The 21,867-nt window shown below is 40.2% G+C and overlaps 5 protein-coding genes across 6 annotated transcripts; 4 read left to right on the top strand and 1 right to left on the bottom strand.

Annotated features, from left to right (window-relative positions):
• Positions 1-1,941: 1,941 nt before the first annotated feature.
• Positions 1,942-8,757, top strand: Prip (prip). Of its 2 annotated transcripts, none has more exons than XM_066734998.1 (5): positions 1,942-2,853; positions 6,013-6,270; positions 7,196-7,480; positions 7,564-7,773; positions 8,006-8,757. In XM_066734998.1, the coding sequence occupies exons 2-5, from the start codon at positions 6,013-6,015 to the stop codon at positions 8,042-8,044; spliced, it is 792 nt and encodes a 263-aa protein (XP_066591095.1). In that variant the 5' UTR covers positions 1,942-2,853; the 3' UTR covers positions 8,045-8,757. The 2 variants fall into 2 exon arrangements, with proteins under 2 accessions (XP_066591095.1, XP_066591094.1); XM_066734997.1 differs by having other exon boundaries at positions 8,124-8,757.
• LOC136778286 (zinc finger protein pita-like) lies at positions 8,625-14,268 on the bottom strand. Its single transcript, XM_066734996.1, has 2 exons — positions 13,566-14,268; positions 8,625-13,022 (listed from the first exon to the last, which is right to left on the bottom strand). The coding sequence occupies exons 1-2, from the start codon at positions 13,713-13,715 to the stop codon at positions 9,945-9,947; spliced, it is 3,228 nt and encodes a 1,075-aa protein (XP_066591093.1). The 5' UTR covers positions 13,716-14,268; the 3' UTR covers positions 8,625-9,944.
• A 601-nt stretch (positions 14,269-14,869) lies between these two features.
• On the top strand, positions 14,870-16,840 carry LOC136778634 (protein obstructor-E-like). The gene is made up of 4 exons (XM_066735656.1): positions 14,870-15,027; positions 15,499-15,822; positions 15,918-16,314; positions 16,419-16,840. The coding sequence occupies exons 1-4, from the start codon at positions 14,991-14,993 to the stop codon at positions 16,546-16,548; spliced, it is 888 nt and encodes a 295-aa protein (XP_066591753.1). The 5' UTR covers positions 14,870-14,990; the 3' UTR covers positions 16,549-16,840.
• Positions 16,841-16,978: 138 nt separating this feature from the next.
• On the top strand, positions 16,979-19,084 carry LOC136778638 (protein obstructor-E-like). Its single transcript, XM_066735671.1, has 5 exons — positions 16,979-17,378; positions 18,047-18,241; positions 18,329-18,513; positions 18,596-18,828; positions 18,907-19,084. Exons 1-5 carry the CDS (start codon positions 17,327-17,329, stop codon positions 18,941-18,943), a joined length of 702 nt encoding a protein of 233 aa, XP_066591768.1. The 5' UTR covers positions 16,979-17,326; the 3' UTR covers positions 18,944-19,084.
• Positions 19,085-19,735: 651 nt separating this feature from the next.
• Positions 19,736-21,184, top strand: LOC136778640 (protein obstructor-E-like). The gene is made up of 3 exons (XM_066735672.1): positions 19,736-20,194; positions 20,540-20,957; positions 21,040-21,184. The coding sequence occupies exons 1-3, from the start codon at positions 19,948-19,950 to the stop codon at positions 21,065-21,067; spliced, it is 693 nt and encodes a 230-aa protein (XP_066591769.1). The 5' UTR covers positions 19,736-19,947; the 3' UTR covers positions 21,068-21,184.
• The last annotated feature ends 683 nt before the right edge of the window (positions 21,185-21,867 follow it).

Below are 21,867 nucleotides of genomic sequence, written 5' to 3' on the forward strand. Positions count from 1 at the left end.
GCATTATGCGATAAATATGTAATGCAGTGACATAGAGAATACTAACAAAATATTAATTATTACTACAACTCATTTTTCAAGAAGCGCTTGCTAAGAAACATCGTTATAAACAATTAGTGCAAAACTTCAAAATTTTTTATTCTATAAGCATGTTAAGTTATTTTAACCCAATGCTGAGGGTTAAATCATATAAAATAGGACACATGTATGTTCTTTCTTTTCCATTGTGCCAAGAGTTGTGTGCCATCCACCTTTTTAGTTTCTCTCTCTCTCTCTCTCTCTCTCTATCTATCTATCTCAAGCATATACACCCTTATAACGTCTGGAAACATAAACAAACCAGTTACAATTCTTCCACTGGCTTAAATCATGCCACAAAAATGGGAACCCCATAATCTTCTTTCTGTTCTCTCGTGTCGATTGCCATCTACTTTCTGACACTTTAGAAACTAAACAAGCTAATTGTTATTCCTTCAGTGGCTTAAATCATGGCAGAACAGTGCAATCGTATAATTTTTTCCTTTCCCTCGATGTATTCCAGTCCCAGCTGTTCCTCCATTACTTAAAATTTCTCAACCTCGACCTAGCTGACTTTAATTGATCGTGAATCGTTGCGAGAATCACTGAGGATAAAGGAATCAAGATCAAAATCTCCACTTCCGGTAGTCGTCAGACACGATCAGGCGTCCTCGGAAATCTGCAAAGAGATAAAATTGTATAAATCATTGTCAATCGAGGATGGATGTTTACCAGCACCAACCTTGCAGAGTCATTTCAGCAATATTTATAACATTTCAACGATATTGATGAAGCTTCTGCAAGTTTGGTGCTGGTAGGGTGAATTAATAACGATCGTACAAATATAATATGCCGAGTCGTTATTATCAAAGGAACGAGAGTTCGCGTGCGGTTAAAACTCGAGCGATTAGCATATAGCTGAGGTCAGTCGATGAATGCAACTTGTACTTTTACACCTGTCTTCCTCGCTTCAAATTCCACCAACCGTGTTTGATAAACTGCTGGTGTAAATGAAACGAGTCTGACTTATACAATTTCTATTTTGCAAAAAATTATACTCTACTCTTTGACATAATTGAGACAGGTATATTGTATCTACAGTGCGATAATCGATGATTAATTATCGAATAAAAATAGAAGACTCTTGACGCTGGCCAGAAAATACTCGATAAACGCCTGCTCAATTTCACTGACAATGAGCGAGAGCGAGAGAAAACCTGATACAACGCAGATTTCAAAGTACTCGTCAATTCTTCGATTGACCCAACAGAAATAGAAATACCCATCTTCGACGTTCTTTCTTCTTATTTGAAGAGGCTGAAGGTGACCTTGAGAAGTAAACAGAGTAGCTGGCTTGATAGTAATTTCACGGAACATCGTCCATTAAACTGGACGCTTGGAAAAAAAATTCAGCGTCCCGCTTTTCTTGGCACAATTTGCTGATTTTCCTCCCTACTGGAGAAAAGTTCGAGAAAACGTGGACGAGCAAAATCCGGTTGGTCTCGTGAGACAAGGATGAATCATCCGTTGCTACTCGTTTCTCACGTTTTATTCCTCAACTGTATAAGGTCTCCTGGCTTCTTCTGGTTCGGTTTGCGTGTCGTGCCACCAACAGTATATTACTCGAATTTCTTGAGCAACGCAACCTTTTCAGCTTTTCATCTTGCTGCTACTTCCTACAGTTCCTACTGTGCTGTCAACGGTAACAAACCGAGTACGATTGTTTCCTAGCTCGAAAAAACTAAAGAGGAAGGTCGAGTAAACAGTTGAGGTTAGATTGTTAGAAAGAGAAAATAAAGTACAAACAATTCTATTAACATAATCATCCTTCTAACTTCTACGTAATGGGTATTCTTAATTGTATACTGAGCAACGAGCATATCTTAACAATTATTCTCTTTATTGCATTACAGAATTCCTTAATTGTTTGAAACAAAGGCATCTTGCACTACAATGCCACCTGCTGCGAATATCGATCAAATCGATTGAATTTCCCATACATAAACGAAAGGAGAAACTCTTTCGTCATTCGATAATATTTCTTTATTGTTGACATTGATTAGAAACGGAAATTTACAATTCGTAAAACAATTGGTATTATGGATAATTTCAGTTGAGAGATTAACGTGAGAAAATGCGTTTTGACTAAACGTTCGAGTTTAGCTGTCCAGCCAGCTTTCATCCGTGTTGACCGTGTTTATATTTGCCTTTGGCTGAAAACATCGACAATGCGAGTTCGCGTTCCATGTAATAATAGTCACTGCAAGTTGCACTGGCTAACTGACGCAAGCTCTCAAATCATATACTCGCCAATAAAGCAAAGTGGCGAATGTGCAGATTTGTCATCCGTTTCTATAATAAAAGCGGGACATTGGAGGTTATCGAAGCGTTACGACTGGAACGCCCTCGCAAAATTCTTCGACCCTCCTTCGAAGATCCGCTCTTTCAAGGTAATGTTTATGATCAAAACTAGGCAAGAAATATGCGTAATTAATCGTGCCAGATAATAAAAGTTTGGCAGATTGAAAAAGGCAACGTGAAAATGAGATATCTTTTGCGATGAGGGGAAACATCGTTGGGCATCCCTACTCTCCTAGCTTATTCTCTTCCTGTGGACGCAGTTGGTTGGGTACCGCGGCGAGCTGAGGCGAGGCTGACAGGGCTGACTGCTTGCTTGCTTGCTCTCTACTCTATAGTACACAGCAGTTGTTGCTTGGGAACTCGTGCCGGTCGCATCTTCCATCAAGCACGTTGAAGGAGACACCTGAAAAACAAAGGAAACATAAACAAGCCAAATACTGACACTAGGTTCCTCTTCGAGAATACAAAACCACAGTGAGTCTTCTATTATTTTAATTTTTCTTTATTTACAATAACTCTTCCAACTAAACTTTTACACGTGTTTACAATTCTTACATACAAGATATTAATTGTAATGATATTTTTCTTGTCCTGCATGTATCTTTCCAAAACAAACCAATAAATTCATAATTCACTATAATCTTTAAGTTTAAAATTATTTTAATTTTTAGGCTCCTTCCCTGGAACAACTTCCTTTTCAAGTTTATTTTTTTGTAGACAGTATTATTATTTGTTAGTTGTTTCTTCAGCAATTGACGAGAATCTATGGTGTTACACTCTCTTATCTTTATAGTGCTCATTTTTAAGATAAGTTTATTGTTTTATCAACACGTCGACGTGCAGGCAAGTTTACCTCACTGGCAAATATGAACAAGAAATCAAAATACACCATGTGCTAATTTATTTCTGTTGCCACCGCAAATTATCTGTCACGAGAATTTATCGTTTGCCAAAAGAAAAATTCCAGAACCCTCTTGGTGGAAAAATTGGTAAAAAATATAGAAAGAAGGAGTGACATTAAAATCATGGCGTCAGATGTTTAACGATTGGCACTCGATTCCTTAATTAATCATACAGAGATAATGGGGCCTATTATAATAGAGATCATATGGTTTGTTATCGTATCAGTGTCATCAAGGCGTTTCATCGATTGACGACTATGGATTAATGCCGCATTAGAATCCAAGCGTCTGGTTGCGTAAGGGATCCGTCACGCTTCACAAAAACCTCTCAACCTCATCCTCGAGACAAATGCGTAGAACCGGTGCTTTTTTCAACCATGATTCCCCTTGAATTTATTTTAAAGCTTACCGCTTATCCAATCACCTGGAAAAGAAACGCAATTAATCTTATGAATTCCAGAATTATTTATAGTTTCCTGGTTTCTTTATTCGCGTAAGATTAAATTAAATGGCGCATTGTCTTTGAGGTTAGAAACGGTAATCATTCTTTGTATAGAAGAAAAGATTAAAAATAGATAGAACGATGGTAAGTTGACATTGGAATAGAATTGATTTTATAAAAGAATAAACTAATCTCCTTTCGTGGATGACTCGTGTGGAAAAAAGGCCACTTCACCGTATAGGGTTAACGATCTATCCTCGGCTGCTGTTTTCTTGTATTGGTGCGGATTGTTGATGGCACACAGATAAATCAGCAGAACGTAACGAGTAATTATGTCGATAAAACCAGTTTTCACGAAAGTAAACAGTCCCTACTGTTCTTAAACGGAATTCATACGAGTAGCCATTACCATAGCTGGACTTGCTTTCGGTTAATGAGATTCGTTTGCTAAACCTTTTTATCCCCCCCCCCCCCTTCTCTACATCGTCAGTTTTCTATTCAATATTACATGTTTCACTGCGCACCGTCTCGCCATGAGTATAATAGCCCTCTAAAAATATCTTATTATTACTCGAGTGGAATACATTTTTTTCTCGCAATTAATTACGCCTTTTGTTTTAATTTAAAATTATTACAATGGTTAATTTATAATCCAATTCCAAGTTGCGTACGAGTATACACGTATATTGTCTATCTCCCTCGGTATGAAATCTTCGCTCGAGTAGAATTATCATAGCCGTGACATCATAGGCAGGATATAATGATCGACCGCTACCAGCCTTATGCTCATTTTTACATTCCATTCGTGCAATTCGACCGCTTTTAGCAATTTTTTACAAGTTACTCCTCACGAACCTCGCCACTGCTTATTCTATTAATTCACAGAGAATTTCATTGTCTAATTGGATAGATGAGCTCTACCGATAAGAATATAGTTTCAATTTACAAAAATGAAAAAATTATCAGGATGATACGTCGAGCAAGTATTCATCAAATTCGACATAGCGAACGTTTTGATACACGTCAGTCGAGATTTGTGAGATAAACTCTGTTGATGGAGAGGTCGATCGATGACTATAAAAAAAGAATCGAACGGAAACGCAGGTTTTGTTCTTTGCCTCGCGATTATCGCGTGACTGCCTCTTTTCTTTTTTCTCTCTCACTCGAGCTATGTGGTTATTAGCGATTAGCTCAAAGACACCGTGACAATTAAGCAATTCAGGCCGTTCCTGGAAGATCAGATCTTGTCCAGCTGATGCACTCATTTTCTTTTTCCTCTCTCTCTCTCTCTCTCTCTCTCTCTCTCTCTCTCTCGTATATAGCGCATCATTTTCCTCCAATTTTCTAATCCTTGACTCTCTTGTTCTCCAGTACCAAAACAAGTCTTATTTTTTCTGTCTTTCTACAGTACACACACACACACACATGTACAGTTACACCTTTGGTTTTCTTTCTCTTACACGTGTCTTCCAATATAATTAAAGTTCCTACATTAACACTTTTAATTGATCCCCCTCCCCCTAATTTTCCTACATTTTCCAATTCTCACCCCTTTCTCATTCTCCAAAACCAAAACCAGTCTCATTTTTTACATTTTTCTATTTTTAGACCATATCTACCACTGCCCCTTTGGCTTTCTCTCTTCCACACGTTTCTTCGCTTCTGTCCCGGCTAATTTCTACGCGCGTCCTCGATCTATATTCGTGACGCGAAACTACCAACTGCTAATGCTACAGGCTCGTCTCGCTTTCAGCGGTACCATCCACACAGTTTCTTTGGAGTCCGGTACAGTTGGCACGAACGAAAATGAACACGTTAATGGGATCACGTACGACCTTAATCATTTCACTCTCGATTTTAAAGCGATATGCTACATAGGTTTTGATCTCGAGATTGAGACTCAAATATCGTACAGAGAACATTGTAATTTATACAGAAACACACGTGTAAAAGTATCGGTTTACGGGAACCAAGACGAAAACCAGCACTACGGTCATTCCCTTTTTCTGAGATCGTGCACGATACACTTTCAGTAGCCTAACGGGACTCTTAACTGTAACTTCGTATAATGTACTGCGCTAGGAAAAAACTCAACTCCAATGGGAATAGATCTCTTTGTTGATCACGACCGCAGACATCGATCAAGGAGTCCTCGTGAAACTACAACCTCCGATCTTTCATAACTTTCTCCTATGAATTACATATATATATATATTGTTTCTTAACTAAGAAAATGCACAGTGTTTTCAATCAAGATCGAGGATCGTAATTTTTACAATTTCGTTACAGATGGTGAACTTGAAGGAATCGCTAGGCACGAACGAATTGACGGACAAGAAAGCAGGATTGTACCGAGCACTCGTGGCTGAGTTCTTCGGAACATTGCTGCTGAATTTTTTCGGTTGCGGCTCGGTGGCCACGAACAGCGTTCTGGCGATAAGCATTGCTTTTGGATTTACAGTAGCTGCAGCGATTCAGGGAATTGGTCACGTTTCAGGAGGCCACGTCAACCCAGCAGTCACGTTTGGCTTGATGGTCATTGGCAAGGTGAGAGCATTAATTGAAAAAACCATCCTGAATCACTCAGTCATCCAGCCGCAAAAGATTAATGTTAAACCGATTACATTGAATTACGTATGCGAGACACTTCGTTTACTGGAGCCATGCAAATTCCACACGAAGGCTCCTTGTTTGAGTTCCTACCATCTACACTATGATTAACCACCATCAAGCTTCTCTGTGATTACCAATGACCATACTTGACTGTTTTAACAACTGAGAATTAACGATGACGTTAGGCTTTTCACGTTGAAGCTCGATGCCAATTATTTTCACTTATAAATGAACTATTGCACGTGTCTTGAACGTGCTCCTTCGCTCAACCCTTGACTCGCAACATTGTATTAGAGTAACTTGGTATGTTTATAGAATTTTAAGTTTGGAGTCTCTTTTTTAATATAGCTCAGGTATTCATGTAATTGGAGTGTTATTATGTACTTATTTTTAGCACTACCTGACATATAAATTAATAAAAAACACTTTAAGACTTATGCACTGGAGTAAGTGATATATGTAACTTAAAATGCTTGCTTGGACTGATACATGTGCTGTAAAATTGCAACTAGAATATCCATTATTAGTACCATTTGACGTGTAAACTAATAAAAAAGACTTAAAACTTGATGCATTGCAGCAAGTGATATATGCTACTGAGAATGTTTGCTTAGACTAACTAGTGTGATGTAAGATCACACATAGAATATACATTATTAGTATTACTTGATTTGTTAATTAAAAAACTAGATTACAAAATTGATGAATTGCAACAAGTGATGTCTGCAATTGAAAATGCTGAGTTAGGTTGATCTCTGTACTGTAAAATCATAACTCTAATACAGTGTTGTAGCTGAGAATTGGTAGTGAAATTCTTGCAGGAGAGATTCTGTTTCATTCATCGACTGGAAAATTTCAGGTGCCTATAATCAGAGGGTTGCTTTACGTTGTGGCCCAATGTGCTGGTGGGATCGCTGGTTCAGCAGTGCTTCGTGCTCTTTCACCCGAAACTATGGAAGGTAGTTTGGGTACAGTCAGTCTTGCCACTGGAATCACTCCGGTTCAAGGGCTTGGAATTGAATTCTTCTTGGCCCTGATTCTGGTAGTGGTAGTCTGTGGTGCTTGTGACCCTGCCAAACCAGACAGCAAAGGAATTGCACCGTTGATTATTGGAATTTCAGTAACCGTTGGTCATCTAGTTGGTGTCAGTTCTCGGCTTGTTTCATCCTAAATTTTCCCTGTCTTGTATTTTTTACTCCTTCTTAATGAATTTTTGTTCTTCTTCAGGTACCAAGAACTGGAGCAGGAATGAACCCAGCCAGATCCCTGGGAAGTGCAGTTGTTAAGAATGCTTTCACTGATCACTGGCTCTACTGGGTAGGACCAATCCTTGGTGGAATCGCTGGTGCTTTGATCTACGTGCATGGAGTGGGACCAGCCAAGGAACCGGAAGTCACGACGAGGCCTTACGCTTCCGTGGCAACCGACGAAAAGGAGGTATATCGCACGAGTAGAATGTAAAAAGCACCTAGAAAATCGTCGAGTTTTAGAGGTTTTATAAGGGGAACAAGAATTTTTTTAAGAAAATCAGGTTTTTTTTGTTTTGTGAATTTTATCAACTTACCATGAGTCTTGTCAAGGGAGTGGCTGGATTTTTGCGGCAGGTTCGATTTTGCATGTTATGGAAAATGATAATTTGTTGAAACTTGCGATGATTCTTGACCCACAGAGGTTCGAGTACATAGACAGTGGACGGGGAGGTCTCTAGAAAATGGAGAATAAAATGGATTAGGATCTAGCCAAGAGAAAATAGTGAACAGTGGAATACGCAATACGTTATTTTGCAGCTCCAGAACCTAACCAGCAGGAAGAACATACAGCCAGCTTGAATTCTAGCTAAGTGGATATACGTACCTGCTGCATCCAAGAGATCAGAATTATCTTGCACCTTTCGCTCCCCTTCCTCTTTCTCTCCCTCTCCCTCTCTCTTTTTCTCTCTTCTATCCATTTAAGGCTAGAACCAAAGATTCTTTAATTCGCCAGTGCCAAAATTTCCAGAAAATTTGTTACACTCTCATTTAAAGAACATGTATGCAATTACTTTTACTATCTGTTTTAAAGAGCAGTAAATCATTCGCTTTTTAATAATTTAACACTGCCACGCACTATACTTATAGATTAACCAAATAAAGCTTACGATTACGAGCTTTGTTACTTTAATTATACACCAACGTCAAACTTTTTAATGATTGAATTAAGATCTGACGTATCAATTGTCTTAAAATTTAAGATGGACAGGGAACATATATATGTATAGATATAAAGAAAACTCCCATTATTTTTACACGTACACACAATACTCTGTATTTAATACATAATGTCAAATATTTATTTTATATATGATAATTTATATATCATTCTTTCCTCATCGGCCATCCATTTGGATATTACAACACTAAATATACGTGTATAGATCATTAATCATTCTAAAAAAATTTTCTTTCCTAATCCTTTCGTTAAAAATTGTTTCAATCGTAATTCCAACATTTCATTTCTTTGCTCCAGGTAAATTTGTTTGATGTGTGCAACTGTCTCTGCTTGTTTTTTATTTACAGTCCAAATTTTTCCTGAACGATTGCAAGTATATAAAGTACTTCTATTTACAATTATACTGTGAAATGTCGTCGGCTAGAAGAGAAAAGAAAAAAAAATACAGCCTCGCATTATAAAAAAAAAATCTCCAATAATTCTCAAAGATAAAAACCTAGTATATAAAAAATAACTAATAATATATAATGCACTATATATTATTAATTACATTTGAATATGTATAAATATATATATATATATTTAAACATGCTGATGATTCTACAAGGTATATTAGTCACGTGTATCAAAACTTTAAGAGATTACAGGAGGTGGTCATTTTGAATAATTTTTGCGAACGAACGAAGAGCCACTGAATTACCAGAAATTCTCTATGAAAACTCGGAAATTCTATGATTTTCAATGTGGCGAAGCTATAATTAACGCAATAAACGCATTGACGTTTACAACTTCCATGTTAACCAACTATTCTACTTTCTATGCATATATTATGGTAATTTGAGCTTCGTTATGACATAAGCGCAGAGCTCTCAAAGTTTCATTAAAAATACTTAAAAGCTCAGTACAACCCATTCTCGTTATAACAACAGTTGCTCAAAATTAACCACACTGCAACCTATCAAACTTTTTACATGCCTCGCTGATAAACCTTGTACATAAGCAATCGGTAAATTGAAAAGATACTAACAGCTATCTTACAATATAATCAATCGATCGTGAAAAGATATTTATGAGTTTGCAGGGACCAGTAAAGTTAACATTAGATTTACGGACGTTAATTATACCTATTTTTACTAAAGTGAGATAATTTGTATAATACACGAAAATTGAAACTTTATTTATAGAAATTAGTTCTACTTTACATTAAATGAAAGATTTATTACTAAAAAATATATTAAAAACATTTTTAACATATAAATTATGATTTTGAAATACCTTTGAATGAGTCAAATTGGCTCAGTCCGTAAATCTAGTGTTAAAGGTCGACAACAGACTCTCGAAGAGAGAATTCATACAAGTTAGAAATAATAATTCTTTTGCGAAATAAAGTGAAAGAAAAATTAGCCCTCCATTCTAGAGAGCTTATCCTCAAGGCTGTCCTGACTGTCGTTAGTATCGTTGAGAGTTATAGTGTCGTTGGGATTATCTAATTCGATTACGGAGTCATTGAGTGCATCAGTACTCTTCTGAACATCCAGAACATTATCGGAAGGCTCAAAGATATCAACTGTCTCGGTCAAAACCTGACCATCCAGCTCCAGCGTTGCCTCCTGCTGAGACTCTGCAATTTCTTCAACAACCTCCGGTTTCATTTGATCTTCAGCACCATCGGTCTCGTCAGTTTTGACCTCCACCTCGGCTGGTTGTTCCTCCAGGCCTTCCACTGTTACCTTCTCTTCTATTTCAGGCTCCTTCTCCGTCTCGATAAAAGTTTTATCAGTGCTGCATTCGGAGATCCCAGAGATTTGAGACAGGTTGTTGAAGACATTTTCCTGCATCTTCACAACGTTCTCAGTTGAATCCAGAATGCTGCTTAGTTCTCTACTCATCTGCTCAACCTCGGAGGGCTCTTCAGCCTTGATAACAATTATTTTCTTGTTTGCATAAACGTTTGTGCTCTTGACTATGGGAGTTCTTCTTGGTGGTGGCTCAGTCGGAATTTCCACTTCAACCTTGGTCACCAGCTCCTCCTCCTCCTCGTCCACTTCGTCCCTATCTTGAACATTGCTGTCCTTGGTAGGAACAGTTGTAACAGGTTTCATCTCGTTGTCGTGGTACTCTCGTTCCTCGTCATAAATGCTTTGCTTTCTCTTAACGAATACCCTCTTGAGAGGTAGCTGCTGCTCATCTTCTGACTCGTCGTGTCTCTCCGGCAGCATCTCGTCGATCGCCTCGTACTCCTGCTGCTTTCTCGCCTGAAGCTCCTCGATCTTCAAACGCTGCTGCTCCACTCGTTTTTCCAACTGCTCCAGTTTCTCCTTCGTCTCCTGGTCCTTCGTCAATTTTGGTACTGACGCAGTGTTCACCGTCACGCTCGACACTGAGGGACTCTGAGAGACCTTCTCGCCAAGGTCATTGGACTTCAGAGTGTTTCGCAGTACAGCTTGAACTATACCTTGACCCTTGTCGAGATTCGAAGCTGATTTCTTTACTACTACTCGCTTCACAACGTTACCAGCTGGCAATTTTGCCAACTCTGCAGCATCTATGAGAGTTCCATCCGGATTCATGATTACCTCACGTGTCGTATCGCCCTGACGGATGATCCTCCGCACTATTACTCGCTTCGTGACCTTGGTACCACTACCAGGAGTCTGAGGACTGGTCTCGGTCTCCTTGGTAGGATTGGATACTTCTCCACTGCCCGTTGCAGGCTTCCTTACTACGATCCTCTTAATGACCTTCACAGTGCTAACGGACTTGGGGGTACCATCAGATTTCTCATCTTTGAGCTGCTGCTGACGCACCGGAGTGTTCGGGGAATCTTTACCATCGTTGTGATGTTTCAGAGGTATTTTGTGCTCCTTAAAAACAGATGCTACAATTTTCTGCACCTGAGCCTCCGTGTCGTCCACGCGGTTCTTCGTTATTTCCGTTTCTGATTTAATCTGTGGTTTTGCGTTCGTCTGTGGCGACGTGAGCTTCGGCTTTTCTTGCACATCTCTGCGTTGAATCGGCATGAGAGTTTTGATGGTCTTCTTGACCATGTTACCGTCCTTTCCTCTCACGTAGACAACTTTCTCCTTTCTTTCCTCTTTGTCGCCGCTACCCTCGACCTCATCGTCGCTTTCAGAAGGCTTGCTCTTTGGAAGCTTCTTTACTATGTAGGGTGGTGGTTGGTAATCATCATCGCCGTCGGAATACTGATCCCCTTCTTCTTCCTCTTCATCGCTGTCCAGTTCGACTTTAGCCTTGTTGTCAGGCTGAAGACCATCTGGTCCCATCTTCTCACCGGCCTCTATATGCTGTTTTATGTGCGTCACGTAGTCTGCCCGGTTACGGCAGGATTCCTGGCAGACGTCGCAGGTGAGTCCCAGGCCAGTTCTCTTGGTGTGCGTTAACTGGTGGACCTCCAGACTTTCTTTACGCTTAAATGCTTTTCCACAGTCCTCGCAGACATGATTCTTCTCTACCGAATGAGTTCTCATGTGTCGTGTCAAATGGTGAGATAGGAGGAATGTTCTTGGACAAAGTTTACAAAGATAAGGTCGATGACCTGCGTGTGTCTTCAAATGAGCAGCTAGCTTAGTACTGGTGCGGAATGCCTCTTTGCAGTATTCGCAGACGAAGGATTTATCTTCGTTATGCTGGATTTCGTGACGCTCCAGGCCCTGCTTGTACGAGAACTGCTTGTTGCAAATATTGCATTGATAAGGCTTTTCCTTCTTATGGGCAGTGTTTTCGTGCTTCTCAAGTTCTTCGGAAGTAAAGAATTCTCTGTCACAATTCTGACAGCCATAACGCATATCCTCCATGTGAACTTTTTCATGACGCTGAAGGAGACTGGCTCTGCTGAATTGTTTCTGACATATAGTACAGGTGTAGGGCTTGTCATCAGAGTGAGTAGACATGTGCTTGGACAAGTCGTACTTGGAGAAGAAGAGCTTGTCACATTCGCTGCATTGATGATGACGGTCCCTGTGAGCAGAGTGGATGTGTATCAATAGAGCCTGACGTAATGGGAACGTTCTGTTGCACTGATCGCAAGAATGAACCCTGATCTCCCCTGGCTCTAGCTTTCGACTCTCTTTGCTGTCATTACCCTCCTGTTCCCCTTCACTACCCCCATCCTGCTCCTCCTCGTAGAAATCACTCTTAATCGCTCTCTGCTCATTTTTAATTTCCTGTCTATTACGCTCCCTGTCCCTCTCTATCTGTCTTTCTCTATCACCATTATCAACACGAGGTTTCTTTGCCTGCTCGCTTTGACTCCTCTGCTCAGCAGTTCGTTTATTGGTACTTACATCAGGAGGATCCGTGGGAATGGGAGGGAAAGGTCTAGGAAGGATACCAGTGGAAGGATCAGCTCTCAAAGCTTCATCTGCTTGCTTGCACTGCACCTTGAATTTGTAAGAACGATCTAGGTTCCATCGACATGATCTACAAATCATCTGTGGCATTCCATCAGCAGGGTAAACCTGAAAAATTTAGAGATATTAGTTAAAGGAAAAATAAGAAACTAAAAACATTATCCCCTCAAAGAGGGTGAAAAGCAAAAATCGTTTTATAAGAAAATATATGAAAGACTAGGAATGCAAAGTCTGTAAAATAGTGTTTATCATTGCAGTAAATATAGTTATCGACTAAGTTAGTCTTTTTCAACTAAATTTCAAATCTAAACGGAACTAAACAATGCATTTTGATAGTTAAGGGAGGAGACTGATAACAGGTGAAGATAAACAGTAAAAGTCATAGAAAGAAAAGGGGAAAGAAGGAAAATATAATTGTTGAATTATATATATAGTTAGGTCGTTAAAGGCAATCGTGACTTTACCGACAGGACAGGAATTATATCGACTAGACATTTTGGAACAGAAGGATCGTTACAAAAAAAACCGAAGGGCAGAAAATGGACTTTTAATTTTGGCAAGTTAATGAAGGTTTCACAATCGAAACAACGATACAGAGAAGATATGGCTGATTTTTTGGGGTTAGGAATTGATGAAAAATGGTGGAATTACCTCGATGCCGACACAGGACATGATTTGCAGGGTAAGCGGCGCTTGGAAGTTCTTGATGTGATCTCTCTCGTAGATAAATTTCAGCGGCTCCGACTCTGTCAAGCAGAATCTACAAACCCTCCTGGAACGTAGCGGTGGCCGGTTCTCCATATTTCTCAGCAACGTGTGCTAAAGCGGCAGAGAAAGAGTCAAAGTTGCGCTGGTGCGCGCGCGAGAGCAGCGAGTGAGAGAGAAGGACGATCAGGATGATCAGCCGGGTACTCTCACTCCAACTCCAACGGTTAGTCGATCAATTTTCTCCAATGAGTTTTGACTTCTCGACGAAAATACTGGAGGTTCTTCTCCAGCGAGAGTTAAAGTCGGCCAACGAACCTCGCGCGAACTCTCCCTGGCCGAATAGTGCTTATCAGTCACGTTTTTATTTAGCCGATATATGGCGGGCGGCGGTCAGATTGTTGGAAGCGACGCCGAGCGTCGGTAAGCGTCGCGTCTCTCACCGGGACGGCTGCGAAGTTTCCACCGAATACACTGGCTAGCTACTGTTATGGCGAAGGAGCGGAGGTGGCCTGCTTTCCGTTTTCTGCGTGGCGTCGCTTTCGATCGGTCTCGCGACCGCAGCGCCATTTTCTCTTTTGATTCTCTCTCCTCTCTTTTTTTCCCCCTAATGATAACCACGAGATGAGATCTCTCCTACTTTACCAACTACAGATAGCTGACCCCACCCAAGCCTTTATTATTTTTCTCTGGAGCCCAGGCACAGCACAATAAAATTTAAACCGTTCAAATGGATCATTGTAATAAATTATTCTAAATAAACAATTGCTATAAGATTTAACAATAGACCCATTTTTTACCTGACATTGTTTTGTCTTAGTTTAGTATAAAGTGATTGTTTAATTTACATATATTGTTTTAATTCTCAAGGACCAAATTCATGGGATAATAATATAGTTGGAAGAACCGGAATTTCTTGTGTCAAATTTTATCAAATTCCTGGGATGGCTGACAAAAAGAAGAAAACCATTAGAATCTCTTGGAATGACAAGGTGAATCGTACAGAAGTCCTCGACATTGGTTTTTCATATTCTGGGATAAAAATAGAGCTGGCTGAATTGTTTTGCTTTTGTGCCGAAATTTATCGAGGATTCCGGTGGGTTCTTAGCTCTCTCTCTCTCTTCTCTGACGATGAGATTATTTTCCAGTTTCCGAGCTCGGAAGTTTTATGGGAGATGAAGAATATGCAGAAGAGACTCAGCGCGTTGTAATGGAGTGTTGCAACCTCGTCATCGGTAAAGTGGGGGTTGCATATAAGGCCCTGGATTCCGCCTATGGGCCCAGTTAGGCTCTAGTCAACAATCCCGCCACGTTGAGTCTCTGTAAAACACCCACCACCAGGAACCTTCGTCTCTAAATTCCTCCGTCACCATGAAGACGGAGGTTGTTTACTTCCTCTTCCTCCTAGGTGAGTTCCCAAAACTTACAATGTAAACAAACTATTTATCTGTTTTCTCCTATAGTGACACACCTAAGTATCTTGTATCATATTATTGTCAATCAAATACGATTATATTGTTTGATTTGTCTTTGTAAAGAATTTGTTTTAATGCAAATTATAGAACAAAATAAAATTTCGAAAATATATAGTGAAACATTACAGGAGACAAACAAACCAAGTTTAAATTACACCGAAGTAAAATCAAAACTTTCTCACTTTCTTCGGTGTGCGAGGTCGACCGGCATGGGAGCGACCGGCGTTTTCTCAGGGCCGTACAGGTTTCCGGCCACCTTGAAAATAACGAAACCAGTCGGCCCTTATTTATTTTTTTCTCATTCACTAAAAGCTTATGTAGATGCGTCGCTGCGTTTACTTTTCCATCGAAAGGAACCTATTTGACAATAAACGACTGAAATAACGGCAAAATTTTATTCGCAGGTGCTGCGGTATCCTTGTCAAGAAAACAGGAAGCAGCCGAACAGAATCGTCGCAGGACGTCATTGGCGGCCTCGAAAAAACCACCGCCAGCGGCAGCAGCAGCCGAAGAAGTGGAGGAATATGATGAAGAGTTGACTGATCAGTGTCCAGAGCCAAATGGATATTTTCCAGATGCTGAACAGTGTGACAAATATTATGATTGTAGGGATGGAAAAATAACGGAGAAACTTTGTCCCGATGGCTTGGTCTTCAATGACTTCAGTCCACAACACGAAAAATGCGATTTACCTTTTGGAATCGATTGCTCGAAACGGCCAAAACTACGTGAGTCAAATAAGACAATAATAACAGTTTAACACCCACATAAAACAATGCATAGAAGAAGAAAGAAAGAGATGGTAAATACAAATATTTTTTAGAAAAACCACAGCCTTCTTCACACTGTCCCAGAATGCATGGTTACTTCGCCCACGAGGATCCGAGAAATTGTGACACGTTTTACTATTGCGTGGAGGGTAAATTCAATATGATCACGTGTCCCGATGGTTTGGTGTTCTCGGAAAAGACTGGTATCTGCAATTGGCCGGATGAGGCACAGAAGAAGGGCTGTGGCTCTCGGGAGCTCTTTAACTTCACCTGTCCCAAGGTTGACGAGTCCGTGGCGGCCACCCATCCTCGCTATCCGGATACGGAGGATTGCCAATACTTTTACGTATGCGTGAACGGTGAAATTCCCAGGAGAAGCGGTTGCAAGCTCGGTCAGGCCTTTGACGAGCGTAGTGGCAAGTGCAACTGGGCCAGAAAGATACCCGAATGGTTCGTTCACTAAACTCACTTTCACTCTTGCAACCCATTAATTTATTTTCAATACCTGCAACATTTTTTATATTTATTAATACAAATATTTTGTGAAATTTTAGCAAAGATTGGTACAAGGGCCAGCTAACTGACGAAGAGCTGGATGCACTAGAGAACCCACCACCAAAACCTAAACCAACCGGAGGTCCCAACAGAAGAAAGGGTACCAGACCCACTCCCAGCTCTAATTAGTATTTTAAGACTTGTCGTAACTTTGTATTTCATAAAATTAGAATTATAAATTATGCATAAGCCTTTAAATTGTTATTCCCTAACTGTCTGTAGGATCCTTTCCTTGTGATAAGCATTACTTATGAAAAAATAGTCTTTAAAAAATGTCCCTCCAAATTCCAGACGGTGAAAGTGAACGAGTCTCATAAAAATGTCATTTGAATAATAGTTAAGTCGGAAATTATGAATAGTTAGTCTAGGAGTAATAAAAAGCTTTACAATATGGTTCTGTAGATTATTTTATTGTTGTCGAAAATAAAAATCCTATCAATCTTTCTCGATTGGTTATTACTTACTAAATTTTTAAGGAATCCTACAGTTCTGATTTTTCCTTACAAATTCTCTTATCTATCCATGATTTCAGGCTGCACCATAATTTAGATAACACTCTGTATAATAAGAATCGCAAAGTTTTCTATCGGTATAAAAATCTGTTAATAGAATAGTTTGGTAGGGTGCGAAGAAAAGTTGGTCGTTCGATTAGCAAAAATAGGGGGAAGAAAAAAAAAGCAAACGAATTTCGATTGGAATTGAACGGAAATGGAATGGCAACGAGAAGCTAGGGAAAGTGGGGAAGAAATGCGAGTGGTCGTGGAGGGGATTGGAAGGGTATACCCGTTGCCGAGTGGCGGAAGAGCTGCAGTACTTCACGACATTCCCGAGAGAAGCTAAAAATTATTAACTAGAGAGACTCTTGAAGATTTCTTCCGATTAATCCACCAGACAAATCCAAAGAATAATGGCAGCTGAATTTTTACTCCTTCTGGTATGCGCTGTCTTGGCTGAAACACGTAAGTTTGCTTATATTCTTTACAAAATAAATCACTCTTCTAAACTAAATATACTGGACACAGAATGTACAAATTATATGTTTACATCGTGATAATACTAAATAAGACTCAAAAACCAGCATAGACAGTACGTATTGTAGTACAAAACAGCTAATTTCACAAGTATACCCGCTGAAAAGTTTTTTACACCTGTGCACCGAGTGTGCGAGAGATAGCACGACTAAACTTTCTAAAGTATAAATGTCAGATCTCTAGTTAGAAAGGTTGCATAAGAATAACGGTTATCGTCCCGTTAAAATTATATAAAGAAAAAGTGAGAAAAAGGAGAAAAGATGAACAGAGACAGAGCAAACCAGAGGAGCCACAAGAAGAAATTCAAACTGTGTATATTTGGTCTCGTTTGACGTAGTATCAAGTTTGAGGAGTTCCTTGGAAAAAGAGAAATTATCGTGGAATTGCCATTGCTAGGAATGCATTTAATTTTTACATGTCGTAACTGACTGGTCGAAGAAAAATGATTGCGGCTCGTGTTGGAAAGTCCATTCTAGCTTGTTCCCTATACTTAAACGGAAAAACTCGCCGTTTCCCGTCATCGAGACTTACAACGCATATTATTTTGATTTTAACTTTACGAAGTACTAACGTTTGAATTAAATTGTTTCATTTAGACGCTGCCTTCAACTGTCCAGCCAAGGATGGTCAGTACGAGGATTCGAGGCAATGTGACAAATATTACGAGTGCTTGGACGGTGAGTCCACGGAGAAACTGTGTCCAGACGGCCTTGTCTTTGACCCCTTGAACCGCAAGATCAACAAATGCGACCACGTCTTCAACGTCGACTGTGGCGATCGTTTAGAACTTCGTAAGGAATAATACATTAAAAAAAAAATAATTTAATTACTATTTACAATTAAAGAGAACAATCCAAAACAAATTTGTATATCAACAGAACCTCCTCAGCCAACCAAAAAGTGTCCACGTAGAAATGGATTCTTCGCTCATCCTGATCCAGCAGTCTGCAACGTCTTCTACAACTGCATAGATGGCGAGGCCATTGAAATCACCTGCACGACTGGCCTGCACTTTGACGAGTACAGCGGAACTTGCGTTTGGCCTGACAGTGCAGGTCGCCAGGTAACGTAATATTACAGATAATTATTCTGCTGATCGAGGTGCAGCAGACATTTGAATCGACTTTTATACGCCACATCTTCAGGGCTGTGGTGTAGTTGACAAGAAACTCAAAGATGGATTCGAGTGTCCCAAGGAAGCTCAAACGGACAGCAGAGGTATGGTGGTGGATCATCCAAAGTTTGCTCATCCAGAGGATTGTCAAAAGTTCTATGTTTGTCTGAACGGCGTAACACCACGTGAGCAGGGCTGCAGTGACGGACAGGTCTACAACGAGGAGCAGCAAAGATGCGATGCTCCAGAGAACGTTCCTGGATGGTAATATACAAGACTAAGTCGTTTATCGTAGTAAAGATAAATTCGAAACTCTATTCACCTGTTTATTTCTCGTTCCAGCGAGGATTGGTACAAAGATGACGACAAGAAGGCATGAAAAATCTGATCATTAATTCTGTCCCGCATCGGGACGCCATTTTCCATTTAATCGTGCATCTCACCATCGTGTAGATATTATTTCCATATATGTTATTAGCTCTATTAATAAATATCGTTCAACGTATGTGTGTACACCAGATTTTTTCCCGACAATAAATTACCCCCTCCAACTTGAAAAATATCAAGGAATAAATAAACATTGAAATTAAAGGTAGCTCCTCTCCATAAAATGACCTTATACAACTCTTAGCATTATAAGGGGCGAGAGGAGAGAGAGCGGTACTGGGATTGAGCAATTTGGTTGGCATTGACAGTCCTTGAATATCTCGCGAAATCATTCAAGCATATCGACGACACGCATAACTTTCTCCAATATCATTTTCACATTTTCGATCTCTGAATTACAGAGGCACTCGCTTTCTTGTCGTCGACTCATATCGTGTATACATTTAGAATCTCACTTTCATTTCGATCGAACGAGACGGCGAGCCTTCTAACGTTTGAGGTGGCACGAGGCTCGAAATAGAGAAGTTGGAGAAAGTGAATGATGGTATGTAAACACCCACGCGAGAGCTAGGAATTGACATGTTTAAGGGGATGTTGATTGGAATTTTCCTCGGAGAGAAATGTGATTTGCCAGTAGCAGAAGAATGAGAGGAAGAAGAAGAAGAAGTTGAGGAGTCAGAAGAAGAGCGAGGGTGGGGGAGAAGTGCAGGAATTGCCAATGGAAAGGCTGAGATTGGCAGGTGAGGAGATCAGTTCACCAGCTGCACTCTGCACTGCAGTTTCACTCCTCGGCACGGTCCAATCTTCGAGAGAGCTCCTCGGCATCCTAAGCATAAAAATAGAGTATCAGAACCAGGGAAAGTTTGAAACGAGACGAAATATACTTAGAAATAGTGCAAAAAGGGACATTAATCTTACCAGAAATTTGGAAGGCTGTGAAAAACAGAGGAAGGAGAGATAAGTTTTTGGAGAACCCTGAGAGAGATTATTTTTAGTATGGAAACTTGGAAAAGTTTTCTGTTATTACTCGTCCTGGTGAGTGTCTGCACTGGCCAGTTCAGGTGTCCAGAGCCCAAGGGATTTTTCCCTGATCCAGAACAGTGCGATTTGTATTACTCCTGCGTGGATAACCAGCCTGAAGAGAGACTTTGCAAAGATGGGCTAGTCTTCAGGGACGATAATCCTAAAAAGGAGTTCTGTGATCTCCCTGCCAATGTTCCCTGTGGCCAACGCACGCTCCTTCGTAAGTGATTCGAATACAGTTGCTTACAATATAATTTTTCAATATTCCAACGACTCGTAAAATCGCAGCACCAGCATTGAAAATAAAATTTTAACTCATTCTCCCAACTGAGCCAGCTACATGAGAGCTAGAACCGGTTCCTACGTCCACCAAATTTGCTGCATTCTTATTTCAGGAGTAAAAAGAAGAAGGGGAAGATGTCTGCCAGTCGTTGGGAATTTTAATGGTTGGAATATTCTATTATTAGCAACGACTGATATTTCCCATGGTTCTTGCGTCAGACATTATCCGCGAGAATTTTACAGAATCCATACTTGATAATCAAGCGAATCCTTTTTTTTTTAGAGGAGCCTCAGCTTAGCAAGGGTTGCCCCAGACAAAATGGCTACTTCCGGCACGAGGATCCAACTGCGTGCGACCGTTTCGTGAACTGCATCGACGGTGTGGCTCAAGTGATGCCATGTCCACCAGGTCTCATATACGAGGACAATATGTCCAGCTGCGTTTGGCCAGCGGATGCTACCAGATTGTGCGAGAACATTAAACGAGACGTCCTCGACGATGGATTTGTTTGTCCTGACGGGGACGTTGCAGGACCTCTGGGCAGGATTCTTCCACATCCAACGTATCCTCATCCAGAAGATTGTGCCAAATTTTACATATGTAAGAACGGTGTGGTACCACAGAAAGGCCAGTGCGACGACGGCACCGTTTACAACGAGGAGTCCTTCAGGTGCACCGAACCTGAAAACGTGGCTGGATGGTAAGACCCCCACTCTTGCTCGTTTCTTTTCATAAAAATTTCATGACGCTTGGAACGAATCTTCCTCTCTTTTATTTTTCAGCGAGGACTACTACAAGCAAAAGAACTGAGTCAAATGGATCCGGATGACGTATATTACTAATTGCTTACCTTTAGGAACAATAAATTGCGCCGAGCGCTTACGTAAAAATCTGGCCTTAACGCAGGACCTTTTACCTTACATAATGGAAATCTCCTCGCCCAAATCCTGTCAGTCCCGTTCATTGCTATTTGTTCAGTCGAATATAGCTTATGCATTTTCTCCATAGACAGGGATCTAAAAAGAAAGGAAAAGAACAGATATTAAGAGAGCAACAAACCACGATATAACGTTATTGGAACGATTTATAGAACATTGGTCTTTGATAGTGAAAACGTTGGCAATGGCGAGTGGAGCTTTAATTATTGGCAATGCTCATTATTCATAATGGATTAATGAAATTGTGCAGGTCAATCGTGCAATTTCACCTTAGCTGAGCTTAGCTGATAGCAACCTTTCTCCTTTACGTAATACGAGTTGTACTTGACGAAAGACACTCTCCCCTGATAAATTTGCATTTCTCTGCTCGGTGGAAAACCGTGAAAGTTCTCCAGGCCCCGTACTAGCTTCTCCATTAACCTTCGACACTGAAAGAAGAAAAAAATATAAGTAAATCAAGCAGAAAAAGGATATTCTCGTTAATAGTCGATAGGATTAGAGTCGAGGGAAACTGGTTTACATAGGATATTGGAGTAATTGATTTTCCAGTAAGATCTGAAGCATTACGTAAGTAAGGCTGCAGTGTTTGCGAAGAACAGGTATTGTAAAGAGAATAAGAGAGAAAGAGAGAAATACATATATATACACATGTATGATGGAAAGCAAAGGAAG

This window comes from Prorops nasuta, unplaced genomic scaffold (assembly GCF_024137725.1).
Source record: "Prorops nasuta isolate Cenicafe-Biocafe unplaced genomic scaffold, Cenicafe_Pnas_1.2 PNAS00014, whole genome shotgun sequence".
Lineage (NCBI taxonomy): Eukaryota > Metazoa > Arthropoda > Insecta > Hymenoptera > Bethylidae > Prorops > Prorops nasuta.

Coding starts and splice junctions, on each gene's coding strand:
- LOC136778640 (XM_066735672.1), top strand. CDS start 19,948: ATGGAAACTTGGAAAAGTTTTCTGTTATTACTCGTCCTGGTGAGTGTC. Junction 20,195..20,539: donor TGGCCAACGCACGCTCCTTC/GTAAGTGATTCG, acceptor TTTTTTTTTTAG/AGGAGCCTCAGCTTAGCAAG. Junction 20,958..21,039: donor CCTGAAAACGTGGCTGGATG/GTAAGACCCCCA, acceptor TTTATTTTTCAG/CGAGGACTACTACAAGCAAA.
- LOC136778286 (XM_066734996.1), bottom strand. CDS start 13,715: ATGGAGAACCGGCCACCGCTACGTTCCAGGAGGGTTTGTAGATTCTGC. Junction 13,023..13,565: donor TGTCCTGTGTCGGCATCGAG/GTAATTCCACCA, acceptor TAAATTTTTCAG/GTTTACCCTGCTGATGGAAT.
- LOC136778638 (XM_066735671.1), top strand. CDS start 17,327: ATGGCAGCTGAATTTTTACTCCTTCTGGTATGCGCTGTCTTGGCTGAA. Junction 17,379..18,046: donor CGCTGTCTTGGCTGAAACAC/GTAAGTTTGCTT, acceptor TGTTTCATTTAG/ACGCTGCCTTCAACTGTCCA. Junction 18,514..18,595: donor CTGACAGTGCAGGTCGCCAG/GTAACGTAATAT, acceptor CCACATCTTCAG/GGCTGTGGTGTAGTTGACAA.
- LOC136778634 (XM_066735656.1), top strand. CDS start 14,991: ATGAAGACGGAGGTTGTTTACTTCCTCTTCCTCCTAG. Junction 15,028..15,498: donor TTACTTCCTCTTCCTCCTAG/GTGAGTTCCCAA, acceptor TTTTATTCGCAG/GTGCTGCGGTATCCTTGTCA. Junction 15,823..15,917: donor CTCGAAACGGCCAAAACTAC/GTGAGTCAAATA, acceptor AATATTTTTTAG/AAAAACCACAGCCTTCTTCA.
- Prip (XM_066734997.1), top strand. CDS start 6,013: ATGGTGAACTTGAAGGAATCGCTAGGCACGAACGAATTGACGGACAAG. Junction 6,271..7,195: donor GCTTGATGGTCATTGGCAAG/GTGAGAGCATTA, acceptor GGAAAATTTCAG/GTGCCTATAATCAGAGGGTT. Junction 7,481..7,563: donor CCGTTGGTCATCTAGTTGGT/GTCAGTTCTCGG, acceptor GTTCTTCTTCAG/GTACCAAGAACTGGAGCAGG.